Source organism: Branchiostoma floridae, unplaced genomic scaffold (assembly GCF_000003815.2).
Source record: "Branchiostoma floridae strain S238N-H82 unplaced genomic scaffold, Bfl_VNyyK Sc7u5tJ_1495, whole genome shotgun sequence".
NCBI classification, from domain to species: Eukaryota; Metazoa; Chordata; class Leptocardii; order Amphioxiformes; family Branchiostomatidae; genus Branchiostoma; species Branchiostoma floridae.
In genome coordinates this window covers 525,624-540,510 of record NW_023365730.1, presented here as the reverse complement: position 1 = coordinate 540,510, position 14,887 = coordinate 525,624, and the positions used below count along the sequence as shown (strand labels likewise).

Sequence of the window (14,887 nt, the reverse complement as noted above, 5' to 3'; positions counted from 1 at the left end):
ACTGATCTGCGGTTCCGAGAAGACCCGACTGAGGTTGAATCCATCCAACGGTAAGTGTATTTGGCTTTCTGGGAATATATGCTCATACCAAGGACGTTACATCAACTGATGTAACGTCCTTGCTCATACATTGGAGTAATATACCGAGTTAACTATCACTTGCAACATTCCTCGACATACACATCACTCTACATTGCATTTACAACAATTTACACCCGAGCTCTATAAAGAAAAAAAAACACGACCCCCATAAGTTTTTAGTATAATGAATGGAACAGCCCTCATACGTCACTCGTGTTTACCCCCTATGGACGCACTGATTGGTGCATTACCCCAGTCAACGATCATCACGTGATTTTGGAAAACAGCTGATGTTGTCATTCGGGGTACATAAAAAGGTGCATTGTCCGCACTTTAGCCCCACTAGATCAGAGGACCCCAGAGTGAGAAGAACCCAGTCCCAACATGAAGTGGACCCTGGTGTTGTGCGCTGTTCTGTTCGCCCAGGCATGGGCTAAAGGTAAGGAAACACTTTCTACTAGTTTGGTACATGCATTCACCATTTATCCTTCCGTGAAGATATTGTATGGAAATATTCTTTGTTTTTATTTGATTGGTCCGGTCAAGAAAGTTATCGGTATTACTAAGGCCCCGTTCATGATACAAAAAATGAAACGGTTCTATCGGTTAGGCCAGCTGAAACGGATAAGTTTTGTCATCATGGACGGTCCGAAACGGATCTGAAGCGATAGAATTATTCAAACAACTGGACGGAATAAGGAAACGGCTCTATTTTAAACAATTCTTAAATCTTCAGAGTCGCTTGAGTAACTATTATCTTGCCTATCTTCTTACCTGAATGTTTGGCCTTCATCAAAATCTCGTTGTTTTGACCAAGGGTGGTCTTAGGTACCTAGGTCTTGACAACTTGCCAAGAAGAGTGTTATGTCAACTCATGGTAAAAGTGCCGGTGGCGTATTGTCTACCCAAGGAGCTTTTCTCCTTGGTCTACCAGACTAGCTAAGCCGGCTGAAAAAAAAAACGCTCAATGGGCTGTTCCAAAAAATAACTGTAGTGGGGGGTGGAAGAGGTCAAAAATCAACTTTTGTCCCTACCCTAGTTCTAGTCCAGAAATTTCTCAAACCCTCCCTGGTTCCCAGTCCAAAATGCCCCAAACCCTCCCTAGTTCCAATCCAAAATTGCCAAAACCCTCCCTAGTTCCAATCCAAAATTGCCAAAACCCTCCCTAGTTCCAAGTCCAAATTGGCGCAAACCCTCCCTAGTTCCAAATCCAGACGCTTGAAGTTGAACCCTACCCCCCCTCCAATCCAGCCTCTTCCACCCCCCCTCTACAGTTAGTTTTTGGAACAGCCCAATTCAGGAATGCTGACTTCACTTTACGGTGAATTCTCGAGTCAAATTATCACGCTTTACAACCCTCGGCGTTGAATTTAAGTCGCCCAGCTACAAATTTGGTGTTATTGAAACGTCTGATAACGCTCTAAGTCAAGGGTATGCGATGGAAATTACCAACTTTCCGTTACAAGTAATAGTAATTCTCGACTCAGGGGCGTAGAAACTTTTGAGACAGATAAACTCATATAAACATGTCAGACAGCTCACATCTGCTTGAAGACAAACTCATTTGGACTCCTGCCATATGCATGACTAAAGACTAAAGTTCGACATTTTGTAGTCACAAAGGTCGGAGAGGCGCTTAGTCAAAAACAGGGGTGATCTGTGGTCGGGGTTACGGCAAAACGAACGCTGACAAAACTGTCTCTAATTAAAGTAACATCAACTTTGTTATCAAGGCCATGAGCAGTGTTAAAACGGATGTATAGCATAGACTCTACTATGGGTCAGGTCGATAACACCACCTCTTCATCTATTGATACTCATTGGAAACATTTTCTTCTTTGTAGTATCAAGGAGCTTTTACCAGCTCCTTGGTTGTATGCACGATTTGTAATGATCATGTGTTCATGCGGCCAAGGCGAACACTAAAGTTGAAACGAGGGTGAGTCATAGCCTCCTTCACCGCGGCGTCTCTAGGGCCTTGGCGAAAGTTGTTTTTTTGGGGGGTGGAGGGGTGGCGTCGATTCGCGATTTTTATCTGGGAATACGACGGGAAATGAAAATATGCCGCGAGAGGAAAATATACCGGGGGGAGTGCGCTGGCCCCTCCCAAACCTTACCCCCCCCCCAAAAAAAAAACTTTCGCCAAGGCCCTAGAGACGCCGGTGAAGGAGGCTAGGTGAGTCAGCTGTGAACAAAATCCTTTATCCCGGGGCCCAACGAATAATTCACACCCTATTCTCCTGTTATTCCACACTCAAATGCCAATTAGCCAAGGCAAACAACTTCAATTAGCATTTGACTTGGAGGCTTTCGGCATCAACAACAATAGCCAAAATATTCATTATCGGAAGAGATAAACAAAATCCTATCAAGCTTAGCATGACAATAGGTCCTGTTTGTTGTATTCATTGGCACCTACGTCAACGGCAACGGAAGATCAATCGTGACTTTAACCATTCATGAATACTAAAAGCACATTGCCGGGTAAAGTGCATTGTCATGATGATAAAGCTAAATCAGTTCTTATACCGTTTCAAAGGTGGACTGAAAGTGTGAACATGGTTGCGGTCACGTACATTTGTAAATTTCGCATCCTTACGAGCTGCGCAAAGTTCATGACTTTTTGATGACGCAAACTTCCGGTCAGCGCCGTACCAGGTACCACATGACACGGTTTGCCTAAACTCTGGCTAAAGGAAGAAGTAAATAACGTTATTCAAGAAGATGACGCAACGTTTGGTATTAGAAAATTTTCAATTTCTTTACCCGACTTTTTGTGGTCTTATTACAATGTCATTAACTATTGCATCATTCACAATCCCTAAATCTTCACGAAAGTGGTGTCATTAATCAAGAGGTTCAATTAAGACCGAGTTGTACTAAGTAAAAGCATAAGCGAACGAATCGTTTAGAGTTATCAAGGAGTTAGTAATTCTTTCGCTAATCTTTTACGACATTTTCTACGTTGCCATGACCGTCTCTAGTCTAGCGGTGCGCAATTGTTTTTTTTTTTTCACTATCCACATGTGGAATACAAGGCAAATTGTACTGGCATGGCATAATAAATGTTGCATAATCGCGCGTTCGAACATCTGCTTTGAGATGACCACAAAACACCCCACAGGTTACTTTACTTTTGGACTTTAATCTTCTCACCTCCGCCGCAGAAAATCGATCTTTCCACTCGAGTTGTTTTGTCGTCAAACAGACCGCTGGCACGATGGTGTGGGGTTTACACAGGGTGAGTTGTGTGAACAATGTACTCTCCAACCAGAGGTTTAATGATAGGCTCCGGTTGTTTTTTTAATGTTTTCTTTAGTCGTTTTTATCGGGCTTTCTATTTTGTATTGTTAAGTCAAAACCTAACTTTGACACAGCAAGATAGAATACAAAATAGAAAATCCGATAAAAACGACTGAAAAAAAACTTAAAAAAACAACCGGAGCCTGTAATAACCTCTGGTTGAAATGTGTGATCAACGCGATTTCACGGGGCGGTGCAAAGGTCGCGGTTTAACAAATAACAACTTCATGCCTGGAGGCTAATTGTAAATTACATGAATACATGAATATAAAAACCAACCAGCAAAAACATGTCGACAAAACACAGTTGAGATTATTAGGCGATTATTGTTAATCCGCCGCTCTAGATCAGAACGCTAAAAAAACACGGCACGGTAAGCATAACATTAATTTACTTATAGAAACCATTAGAAAAACAACGAAATGATCTGTAACCCTCACTCAATCTGTAACCTTGACATCATCAAAAGCGGCCTGCCGGTCGATTTGAGCTTCTCATGAATGAATAGATTCAAAATCAAATAAACAAATAAAACAAAATCCTGTAATGCATAAGAATCCCTTTCTTCATTACTTCATTCATTCATTCATCCATTCCTTCATGCATTAATATCAAGTTTATTGCAAATTCTTGCCCGTGGGCTAATTGCAGGTAACATAGTTTCAAACAGTGTAAAATACAATAACACAAGTGTCTACTCTAGTCTAAAACTAGTAAAAGCTAACTCTAGATCCTGGGTTATTGGGTTCGACTCCTTTTTCGAAGACAGTGGAAGACGAAAGATCCCACTTTTTGTATTATGTGTAGGTTTAGTGTAGTTTAGTGATGTTAAAAGGTTGACTTGGATGTCTTTTCCTGCTTTCTTTTTGTTAGTGAATGTGAGAAAGTTTGGATGGAATTTGATGGCTTCTTTGAACAGCTTTTTTCTTTCTTGATTATAGAAAGAGCAGTTTGACATAAAATGTGTCTCATAAAATGTATCGTTCTTCCCTCCCGCCACCCAGAGAAGCACCACGAGTGCCCTGACCGCTACCCCTCGGAGCTGGCGAAGGGTGGCGCCGAGAAGACCTACAATGAGCTCTCGGAGGGAAAGCCGCTCTACCAGTTCGATTTGTTTGAGGCGGAGGAAGGCTTCAAGCCGCTGGAGACCCACACACGTAAGGCGGTTATTACTTCTGATGTTTTGTATGTTATGTCTTATGAGATAGTTACAAATAAGGACGATGGATGATATTATTTCCTGGGCATAAGTGAAACGCTGTGCTAAAAAAGAGTTCGGGAACCTCATATCTATCTCCATGAAGTACTTAGTCCTAGTATTCTGATTATGCAAATAATCTGTGCTTGGTTATGCACAGGTCACAATGTTGACAGTCCAACCATTTACCACTTGAGCACACACACGTAAAATGCGTGTTACCTTGATGATTTCAACTTTTGACCTCTTTGTTACAAAGGTCAATTAGCATGGACCTGATTATCTGCACCTCTCACTACATGTCCAGCACTTGTCTTACTCAATATACACTTTCTCGACAATATAGCAAGGTGCACTGTACCTGTTCGGGCAAAAAACGTCCAAGATCTAAAAAAATGATGATGATAAACACAAGAAAAAGTATGTTTCGTGATTGTATGAACTTGGTAATAAACTTAGGTTATTAATATTATAAAAATTCAGCCTTACATCAAAACGTTTGGGTGGTGGAAGAGGCCCCCCATGGTTGTTGTTGCCTTAGAAAAAGTATTTCTTTATTAATTTTTAAAATTTTTTTTCTCCCAATTATTCACATCCTCCAGTGGGCCTGCGCAGCAACGACAGATCCCGGATGTTCCGCGGCTTCCACGTCAGCGTGACGTCAGATGACGCGAAGTGCACGGCGGGAAAGCTGAAGGCGTACCACAAGGGTGTGAAGGAAGTGAAGCACTGCAACGTTCTGGTCAACAGCAAGGACGAGCCGACCGTCAAGGTGCCCATCACATGGAAAGCGCCACCTTGCGGCTGTGTCACTTTCAGGTAAGTCATAATGATATCGCAGTGTGCGTCGTTAAATAATTAAGTAGAAACACTCAGTCATGTATTTTATTCCATATCAAATGCAGACATGCAAAACAGCGTCGCCTCTCAAGCTTCAGTTTCTTTAGCATCGAAACATCGCATGCGCAGAGACAATGATCAAGCTAGTGACTAGTCTAATGGACACGTGTTCGATGCCTAGGGAATGGAACTTAACACGACTTTTATCACAACAGTTGAGTGATGTGCTCCGCCTCCCAATATCGTATCATAGTCACAGTAGATAGCAACATAATGTCAAGACGGTCTCAAAAGGCCACGAGACTTGTACACTTACCTTTTACCTACCTGACGCTTTACCTGTATCTGTTACTTCCGACTCCAGAGCCACTGTGATTGAGGACAAGACCAAGTACTACCTGGACGACGGACGTCTTGAAGACGGGCCGCTGACCAAGACGGTGTGCGCCCTGGAAGACGTCAACTTCGACGACGTCAACGTCAAGAACGAGATGGAAGGAGAGAAAGGTGAGAACTCTCACGTGACGTCCAGACCACGTTCTCATTCCCAGGGTATCTAACAGAAACTCAAGGTCGAGGATTTTGTTTGCCTAGGTGACATTTTTCTAACTTGGGATTTTAATGAAGCCAACCAGGAGATTGTCACATGTCACATGTTGCTGTTTGCATATGGAGTGAATAAAAATATCTCTTATGTGTTTTTACAGAGGATATGGAGATGGTTCCATTGGAGAAATACCAGCCAAAGAAAGGTAATTCTCAACTGGTTTGAGAGAGAGATTTAGGGTGGCAGAGACAGAGAGAAACAGACACACACGCACACACACACGAAGCGGAGATATATATATATATATATATGTATAGAGAGAGAGAGAGAGACGGATGTCACTTGAATACTCCGAATCTAGATTTTGACCTTAAATGTTTGCCTTAAATGAATGAATGGCTGGTGTGTTCTAATACTTGGATCACTCAGCAGTACTTGCATAATAAACAACATGACAGCTAAATGAAGACATAATCTACAGTTGCATTCCTCTTAATACTAACATATACACTGTATTAGTCTTCATCAACGAACGTTGTTTTTATTTTCTAATAACAGAAATGCTGACCGCGGTGAAGGAGATCGCCGAGGACTTTGACCCCGAGGTGGAGCCCGAATACGAGCCCGAAGAGTTCGAGCCCGAATCTGAGGAGGAATTCGAAATGCCAGAGTCGGAATCTGAGGAAGAGGAACTGGACGACGAAGAGGAAGACATCAAAGACATTGACGGTATGATCTCCTACTCTTGCCTCAGTTGTTCGGTATATATCTGTCGCGGAAGGAATGTATTTTTATCAGCACGTACCTATTTTGGGAATGGGTGTATTTGTCAAGTGAAATTTAAGATTTGTGATTTAAAATTTGTCGAATGAAATGTCACTCTCAGGTCAGGTGCAAGGCGCTTTCATTCTAAAACCACTCCAGTTCAGTACTTTCTACATCAATTATACATGCACGGTGTCTACTTTATAGATTTTGTATTTCCGTCTCTTGTGACATTCTTAGTTATTTGTTCGTATATTTGTTCATTTTTTGTTTGTTTGTTTGTTTGTTCCCCAGACGGTGAGTTCGACAGGCTGTGCAAGTCTTCCGAGGGAAAGCTGGGTCGCCGCCCACCAAAGCGCATGCGCTTCTGGAGCATGATGGGACTTTGCTGCCGTTACGAAGGTGAAATATGATATGCTGATGACCGTTTATGATTGGATGTTTGTAGTGACGTGGCTATGATTAGATTTAAACGTGTGCCATGTTGGCGGGTTAAAAACGTGATTGAAGGCCTCATGTGACTACTCTCCAAGCAGAAGTTGGGCCCAGGTTGTTGTTTTTATGCGTATTTTATGCGTTTTTATCGAGGTTTCTATTTTGTACTGTTTTCTTTATGTGTCCCTGTCAGGATAAAACACGTAAAAAACATTTGGAGCCGGACTTTTGCTTGGAGCATACATATGACGTGGTCCAAAATCATGCATGCCATTGAATGTCTTTTGCTTAACCTTCGTCCTTCTGTCTAACAGGAGACGAGAGGAGCGAATGTGTCACCAAGGCCCGTGCCCATGTCCGGGAGCACAAGGAGGCGCGCCAGGACCGCCGGCGGCCCGACAACCGCCCCCGCCCCGCCGGCCGCCCGCAGCGCCCCGGTAGGAAGCCCGAGGAGGGCACGAACAGGCCGAGGATGGTTCGTCCTGGCTCAAAGCGCGGCTCCATGTTCGAGGATCGGATTGCTCTCAGCGGTGAGTTTGGATATTAAACTTAAACAGAATCAGTAAGAACACACCCTACTGTTTGGTAGTATTTACTTTCAAGTTTATAATACGATTATCTTAAGTATCATAGATTCCCTAGGCCCTACTAAAAGACAAGGCAAAGGTGTCAGGCGAACAAGAGAGAGAAACAAGAGAAAGAAAAAGAGAGAGATGGGAGAGAGATATGAAGGAAAGACAGAGAGAGAGGGAGGAAGAGAGAGAGAGAAAGAGGGAGAGAAGGGGAATACAATTTGACTGCTTAAAGCATTGTGTTAAGAAAGCCAAAGAGAACTAACATATAAACAGCAACCCTCAATGAGTAGTTGCTTGTGTATCTCAATATTACATATTGTAGATTAGCTCTCAGATAAGAACCTGTAATAATATTTTATTCCTTTTCCCAGTCGAGGCGTTCCGTGACATCAGGAAGAACCCCTTCACCTGCCTGAGGTCCGCCAGCTTCATCGCTCCCAGGCAGACTGACTCCGAGGGCATCAGCGCCCTCTGCCAACACATGGAGGAAATGCAGGACTCCCGTCCGCCCATGCGAAGACCCCGTCCGGGTATGAGGGGAGAAGAAGGACGCCGTCCGCACATGCGCAGACCACGCCCTGGTATGGAGAAGGAAGATCGCCCCGGCCCACGCCCGGGCATGCGCAGACCTGGCATGGAGGAGCACCGTAACCGCCCGCACATGCACGGACACCATGGCGGCCCCCGCCCCATGCACAAGAGACCCGGCATGGTGAAACCGGAGCGTTACGCTGAGGGGATCAAGCAGCTGGGTAAGGCTAGACCATATATATTTAATATTGACATCACAAACAACATATCACACTTGCAGCCAAAAGATTGAATTGCGGTAAAAATACACAAGCTCATGTATACAGTTATCTTGCACAGTAAATAAAGGGTTAAAAGTTTATTTCCAAAATGTATAAGACAGGATTTCGGGAGTTACAGGGCTGGGTTTCTGGAGTCATTTACTAATGGTTAACTTGGTGTCATGAATGATGATTACTACAAATATTACGTATGAAAAGTTGCACATTAATACACAATGGAAAATGGAAACGCTGATTTAATTAATTTGAACTGAGCTATCAAGTTACTGTGGGGTCATGTGGCATAATGACAGTGTTTTGCCCGGATCCCATACATACAGGAAAGTTAAGGCCCTTTACAGGACTTTCCCTACTTCACTCTTAAATTACAATAAGTTCAGTAGTTGAGTAACTGATTTCTTAGTTCAATACTTCATTCATTCCTTAATTCATTTATGCATTTCTTCCACCCCAGCCCACAAGGTCCGTGAGGGGATGGCCATGACACGTACCCAGCGCAGCGCAGAGGAAGCCAAACCCGCACTGCTGGGGCACGAACATGAGCAGCACAGGTTCGACAAGAGCTCTGATAAACAGGTAAGGATGTCTTCCTTCTTCTTCTTCAATCCTTCCTATCTTCATTCATTCATGCAATTGTTAATTACCTTCATGAAGTATTCACGGATATTGTATTTTCACTAGCGTTTCTTTCTTTGTTTGTCAACGAGATAACTCAATGGAATGGCTGGGTGGATTGGTTTATGATACTTGGTGTGTTGTTAGGGGGTGACAAAAAATTGGAAGAAATTAATAGATTTGGGGCCCCTTAGCGGCTTCTATTTGTACTGCAGCGGAACTTCCTGTTTTGATATCCAATGTGCTGAACAAGTTATGGTCACGATTTTAGTTATATTGTTCTAACTTGTTCGATTAAAGTTTCATTCATTCATTCCTTCCTTTTTTTTCTTTTTTCCCAGAAGCCTGTCCCAGGACGCCCCATGTTCGGACATCATCACGAGAAGCACCAGTTCGACGAGGAGTACCAAGAGGTAAGTTTCAATGTCAATTAAAGTCAATGCTTAGATTTCTGATAAAAAGGCGCCATAACTCTATGCCTGCTCTTAGTTAAATATATTTTTTAGCTGTTGTTAGATCATTTCATCATGTTTCATCTTCATTTTGTGTTTCGAAATAAACAATTATAGTATTACCTTTCTCCACTCAGGTACTTCAGGATCGCAAGGAGGGCGTCTCCAGGTGTTGTTCTATGGAGGGTGAGGAGCAGGGAGACTGTTTCAGGTGAGCTTGCGTTTACCTTTACTCTTTTTGCATCATATGTGTAACCATTCTTCCCATCACCCCTATTTTGTTATTGATACTTACGTAGATTGTTATTGATAAGTATCATGTCGTTGTCAAATTCCATTTGTATCATGATCTCTGTTTTTGTCAGCAGCCACATACTAGTTGGGCAGCCCTGGCTGTACGTACTGAACAGCCAAACCAATAAATAGAAAAGTAAAACATTATCTCTAACGTCTTTCCCTTAGATCCCAGCAGGAGACCGACATGGAGACCCTGTGCGCGCGTGAGGACCTGACCACTCACGGGAAGTTCGGACTGAGCCACCCCTGCTGTCAGGAGGAGGAGGAGGGCCGCCGGGCAGAGTGCTTCGACCAGGAGAGGTGTGGCTGTTTTCTGTTGTTGTTTCTTTTAAGTCAAGACTTTTTAGGCACGATCTATACACAGTTTTTCCCGATATCGGCGAGCCTACAACCTCTCGCTGACAGATTTTTTTCAGCGTCTAGATGGAACGGCAATATCGCCATTAAGATATCGGGAAAATTTCTCCCGAAAGGGCCGGACCATTCGCCCGATAGCTTAGCAGGGGTCCCCGATAGCTTAGCAGGGGTCCCCGACAGCTTCCGCGCGCGTGTAGATGTGTCCTGACTTCGGGGGGGGGGGGGGGGGGTTAATTAGCATATAACGCGGGCTCATTAGGCTATATAGCTGTTTATGACTGCAAGCGCAACGAGTGTCCCGCGGCCAACGTTCCAGATCCCTCCCGACATCTCCACAGATATCGGCAAAAAACTATGAGTCTCTCGCAAAGAACAGGATTACTTTGTAAGAGGTACAATAGTGAGGGTGGGCGTCATTAACTTTCTGGCACGATTGACCTATTGTTGACGTCACGTATCCGTAAGGTCACGTGTCTGTAACTCTCGCACCGGGCAGAGTGCTTTGAAAAGGAGAGGTCTGGCTTTTTCTGTTCTTTCATTAATTACAAGTAAACCTGGCCACAAACCTATTGCAATCACCACATGGTCACGGAATTGATCATGAAGAATAGAAGAAGACATTCTTCATTGTGACAGTCTTGCAAATGACGTGCAAAATTCAGCTGTATTGTTACGGTAGTGGCTGACTGAGACTAAAATCGTTGCCACCAGTTTCACACTATGTCTGAGAGTGTTTCGACATCCGAATCGTATGATAGCCTACCACCACGATGTCGCCAATGACAGGTTTTGTTTTACCCTTATCCTTACATGATTATAAAAGACGATATAGGTAAATGTAACAACGAAGTCTGAAAAAAGCTAACGTACATCTTTTTTGACCGCTGTGTTGCAAAGATGCACTTAAAATAAATACCCCGTTTTGCGTTTAAACGGGGATGAGCGTCTTCTGATGCACCATTTGGTTCGGGAAGGATTTTAACGAACGTTACGTTGCGTTGACAGATATTGGTTCGACGAGGAGGTTCACGAGACAGACTTCACTCCTGACCTTGAGAAGTTCTACGACACCCTGCAGGACCTGATTGACCTGAAGAACCCGTGGAGAACCCGCGCACTCGCCATTCCGGAAAGGGTAAGTCTCACATTTCAGCTAACAGATGCTTTCATTATACTACATGTATAATATATTAACTTTATACCAAATCCATGCCCGAAGGCCAATTGAAAGTATACAAAGAAAGGTATAGAATATAGGAATAAGGTATAGAATATAGGAATGAAATAAACGTTAAACGAAAGGAAAGTCACAATCTAGTGCTACTACGAATCTAAAACGGTTGCGCTCTTACATCACATTTCTGGCCGGGGGGCTTTGAGGAACAAAAATAAAAACACAAAATGGACCCGAAATAATTCAACAGCATGCTTTGTGCAACATATCTATCAGAACAGACTTGAATTTTTCGTTTCTCCAAACAGCCCGGCTGGGCCCGGGGTAGGGCAATGTGACGTAGTATTAATTCTTGTCAACTCCAACATTTCTGGGTCCGTTAAAACATTGCTTCACATGTACTTCGCCCTTAGTGATTGACAGACTAATATGCATGAGGATGAAGGCATGGTTAACACGATAGATGTCTGCCTGTGCAGATTGGGCGCTACTGTGAGATGACCAAGAAGTGGCAGGCTCCCGCCAAGGAGGATGTGCCGAGCCAGTTCGGCGTCTTCTACAACTGGTACGAGAGGGTGCAGCGGAAAATGGTACGTTGAACTATCTGTAAACTGTACCCATATCTGTATGCATATAGCCGGTATAGATGCCTTTCCGCAATAACACGCTGTGGTCAGCTTCTGTACAGACGGTGTAACCGCTCTTTCACGTACAAATGTAACAGACCAGCATTGCAGGCACGCAGGGCGACAGCAGTTTTTATATTATACTGAACAACCCTATGCACCTAACCTTTGCACATTAAGCTCTAGCTGTTGTTTAAAAATTTTCTAAATTAATTCTTAGAGTTCTTGCGACTTAATATAGAGTTTCGACAACTTTGGGAATGGTGGGACCAGGGTGGCCGATTCAGTCATCTACCGCCCATTTTTACGCCGCTCTATCCATAGGATTATTAGACTCTGGATTAAAAAAAACAACTTTTTTCTCGCCACAACAGAATCTCGTGGAGTGCTGCCAGAACGAAGACGAGCAGAAGGTGAAGAACTGCATCTCTGAAGAGAGCCGCCAGCGGGTGGACCGGTACTGCAGCACGGACCCTAAGTTCGCTGCCCAGCTGCAGCCAGCTCACCCCTGCTGTCAGATGTCAATCAACGAGAAGTACCAGTGCTTCGCGCAGGAGAAGGTCGACTACAACGAGGAGGTGATTACCATTATCGTATTGTAGAGTGGGCTCAGTTCTTGAATAAGGTGGCCAAGTAGACATGCTGTTTGGGAGACATCGCCAAAGTGTCCGACACTGCTCCGCATGCATGTACTTTTAGTGCGTGCAAATTATAAATTTGCAGCTTCTGTGGCATGATTTTAACGTGCTTGGCCCAGACGTTAGAGGTCCTGGGTTCAGGTTCTGTCATGCTACGGATATTGTGCTATTGGGGAAAGACACGTTGCACGACTTCGGGTGGGGAGTTAAACATGCAGTCCGGATGGTGTATACTATATACGTCATCCTAAGAACCGTTCAGTGGATTGCGATTGTTTTTGGTAGGTGGGCAGTAATCTCCAAGCAGATCCATAGTATCAAATCCACCGCCGGTACCCGTTTGACCGGCTATATACTCCTTGGCCAGCTTTGATACTATCTTATGGCATCGTAGGATCTGCTTGGAGATTAGGTTGACAGGTGGTTGGGTTATTGTGACGATATTTGTTGACCTTGGTTGACAGCAGCATACTACATGTTTTTTTTAATCAGTTTTTTCCTTCTTTCTATGATTCAGATCCATTCCAAGGACTTTACCCCGGTTCTGTCTGATTACATGGAGGAGTACTGGTACTGGCTGGAGCAAAAGATGGAGAAGGTGAGTACAGTATGGTGGGGTCGTGTGGCGTAAATGTTGGATGTTTGGCTCAAAGCCAAGAAGTCCCGGTTACGAAACCTATCCTGATCTTTTGCCCGTAGAAAATTCACTTTGCACGACTTTCCTCACTCCACCCAGGTGTAAAAATGGAGACATAAGTTTTGGGGAGGTAAAAGGCGATGGGAGGTTGGAATTGGGTTTCTATACCCTAAAAACGACGTTACACATAGTGTATAACCAATTCATATATGTTATACTAGTACGGAACCTCTGACCAATGTTGTTGTTTTTCAGGGTTTCGACAAAGACCCGCGTATGCTGACAAAGAACCAAACCCCAGACATCCCGTCAGGTATGTAACTCATTTTACATAGATATAATTTAAATACAATGAATAGAATTACTTAGCTTTTAGGTCTATCACAGAGATAGTAATAATGATATAGTATAGAGAATACATATAGCTTACCGTATGTCTGCAAATCAGTTCAATCGTGCTGCATAACATAACCATCCATTTGCTAAGATATGCACTCCACCAAAGCGATGAAAATGCTTGGAATATTATAGATCCCTAGTGGCGTGCAATGGTACTACAGCTTAACTCCTAGGTTTGATTTACTTTCATATCTTATGTTGAAATGCAGTAGTTATGATTTTTGAGTAATAGATAGCTCCTGTCCAATGTACTGGTTAATCTCCAAGCAGATCCTCCGGTAGCATAAGATAGTATGAAAAGCCGGCAGAGGAGTGTGTTTGCGACCGGAGGCTTTTGGCCGACTATACTCATTGGCCAGCTTTGATACTATCTCATGGCACCTTAGGATCTGCTTGGAGATTATATCTTGGTGTCGTTAGGGGGAAGAGGGCTGTACCTTGACAAAGAATACCTAAGAACGCTTTGTTATATTTGTTGACGAGAATCATATTTCAATCTGTCCTTTACAGAAGAAGAAGAGCTAGAGGAAGAGCTGGAGGAGATCGAGTTCTCCGACTCTGAGATGGAGGACCTGAGCGAGCTGGATGATGAGCCTATCGAGGAACTGGAAGAGGAGGAGGAAGAAGAGCCAGTCTCTGATGCTCGTGAGTCACTCTCTTTAACATATTCTTAGACCTAGTACGTTTTTGAGGGTTAGACATCCAGGTAAACAAGTAAGTCAAAAACATTTGTACAATGCAATCTTTACATCTGAGAACCCTACAGAGATTTACTTTCAAACGTTTTGAGGGACAAGTATTTTTGGTGATGTGTGGTGTGATGCTAAGAGAGAAGCAGTCTCCTTTCTGTCTGTAAAGGTGGAGAGACTAGGATGGAATTCGGTGGCCTCTTTATACCCCTGTCACATTATCCACGATCTTCGGGCGTATCGATGGAAGGTTGGCCATATTTAAGATAGACAGAGGGTTGTGCGTATTTTTCACCTGAAAACCGTCCCTGTCACATATAAGCCATACTTTGTACCTTGTACAATTGTTGTGCAACAAAGTTATCATTATAATACCCCCCTCACATTGTGCGAAAATCGATCGGACGACGAGTGTGCGAGCTATAGATTGCGAGGCGGCATGACCCT

At 43.6% G+C, this 14,887-nt stretch overlaps 3 protein-coding genes across 3 annotated transcripts in view; all 3 read left to right on the top strand.

Moving 5' to 3' along the window:
* Window positions 1–14,887, top strand: part of LOC118407879 — a 313,255-nt gene that overhangs the window by 229,134 nt on the left and 69,234 nt on the right. The window lies entirely within an intron of this gene.
* LOC118407874 overlaps window positions 1–14,887 on the top strand; it is a 341,762-nt gene that overhangs the window by 259,652 nt on the left and 67,223 nt on the right. The gene's annotated exons all lie outside the window — the stretch shown is intronic.
* LOC118407875 overlaps window positions 364–14,887 on the top strand; it is a 22,451-nt gene continuing 7,927 nt past the window's right edge. The window contains exons 1-19 of the mRNA XM_035808439.1: window positions 364–520; window positions 4,389–4,541; window positions 5,185–5,401; window positions 5,787–5,929; window positions 6,130–6,174; window positions 6,528–6,698; window positions 7,029–7,136; window positions 7,484–7,699; window positions 8,116–8,496; window positions 9,011–9,132; window positions 9,513–9,584; window positions 9,761–9,834; window positions 10,086–10,220; window positions 11,283–11,412; window positions 11,931–12,041; window positions 12,452–12,655; window positions 13,233–13,313; window positions 13,608–13,665; window positions 14,262–14,396. Coding sequence (XP_035664332.1) covers window positions 466–520; window positions 4,389–4,541; window positions 5,185–5,401; window positions 5,787–5,929; window positions 6,130–6,174; window positions 6,528–6,698; window positions 7,029–7,136; window positions 7,484–7,699; window positions 8,116–8,496; window positions 9,011–9,132; window positions 9,513–9,584; window positions 9,761–9,834; window positions 10,086–10,220; window positions 11,283–11,412; window positions 11,931–12,041; window positions 12,452–12,655; window positions 13,233–13,313; window positions 13,608–13,665; window positions 14,262–14,396 — 2,611 coding nt within the window. The 5' untranslated portion in view covers window positions 364–465. The remainder of the gene's footprint in view (window positions 521–4,388; window positions 4,542–5,184; window positions 5,402–5,786; window positions 5,930–6,129; window positions 6,175–6,527; window positions 6,699–7,028; window positions 7,137–7,483; window positions 7,700–8,115; window positions 8,497–9,010; window positions 9,133–9,512; window positions 9,585–9,760; window positions 9,835–10,085; window positions 10,221–11,282; window positions 11,413–11,930; window positions 12,042–12,451; window positions 12,656–13,232; window positions 13,314–13,607; window positions 13,666–14,261; window positions 14,397–14,887) is intronic.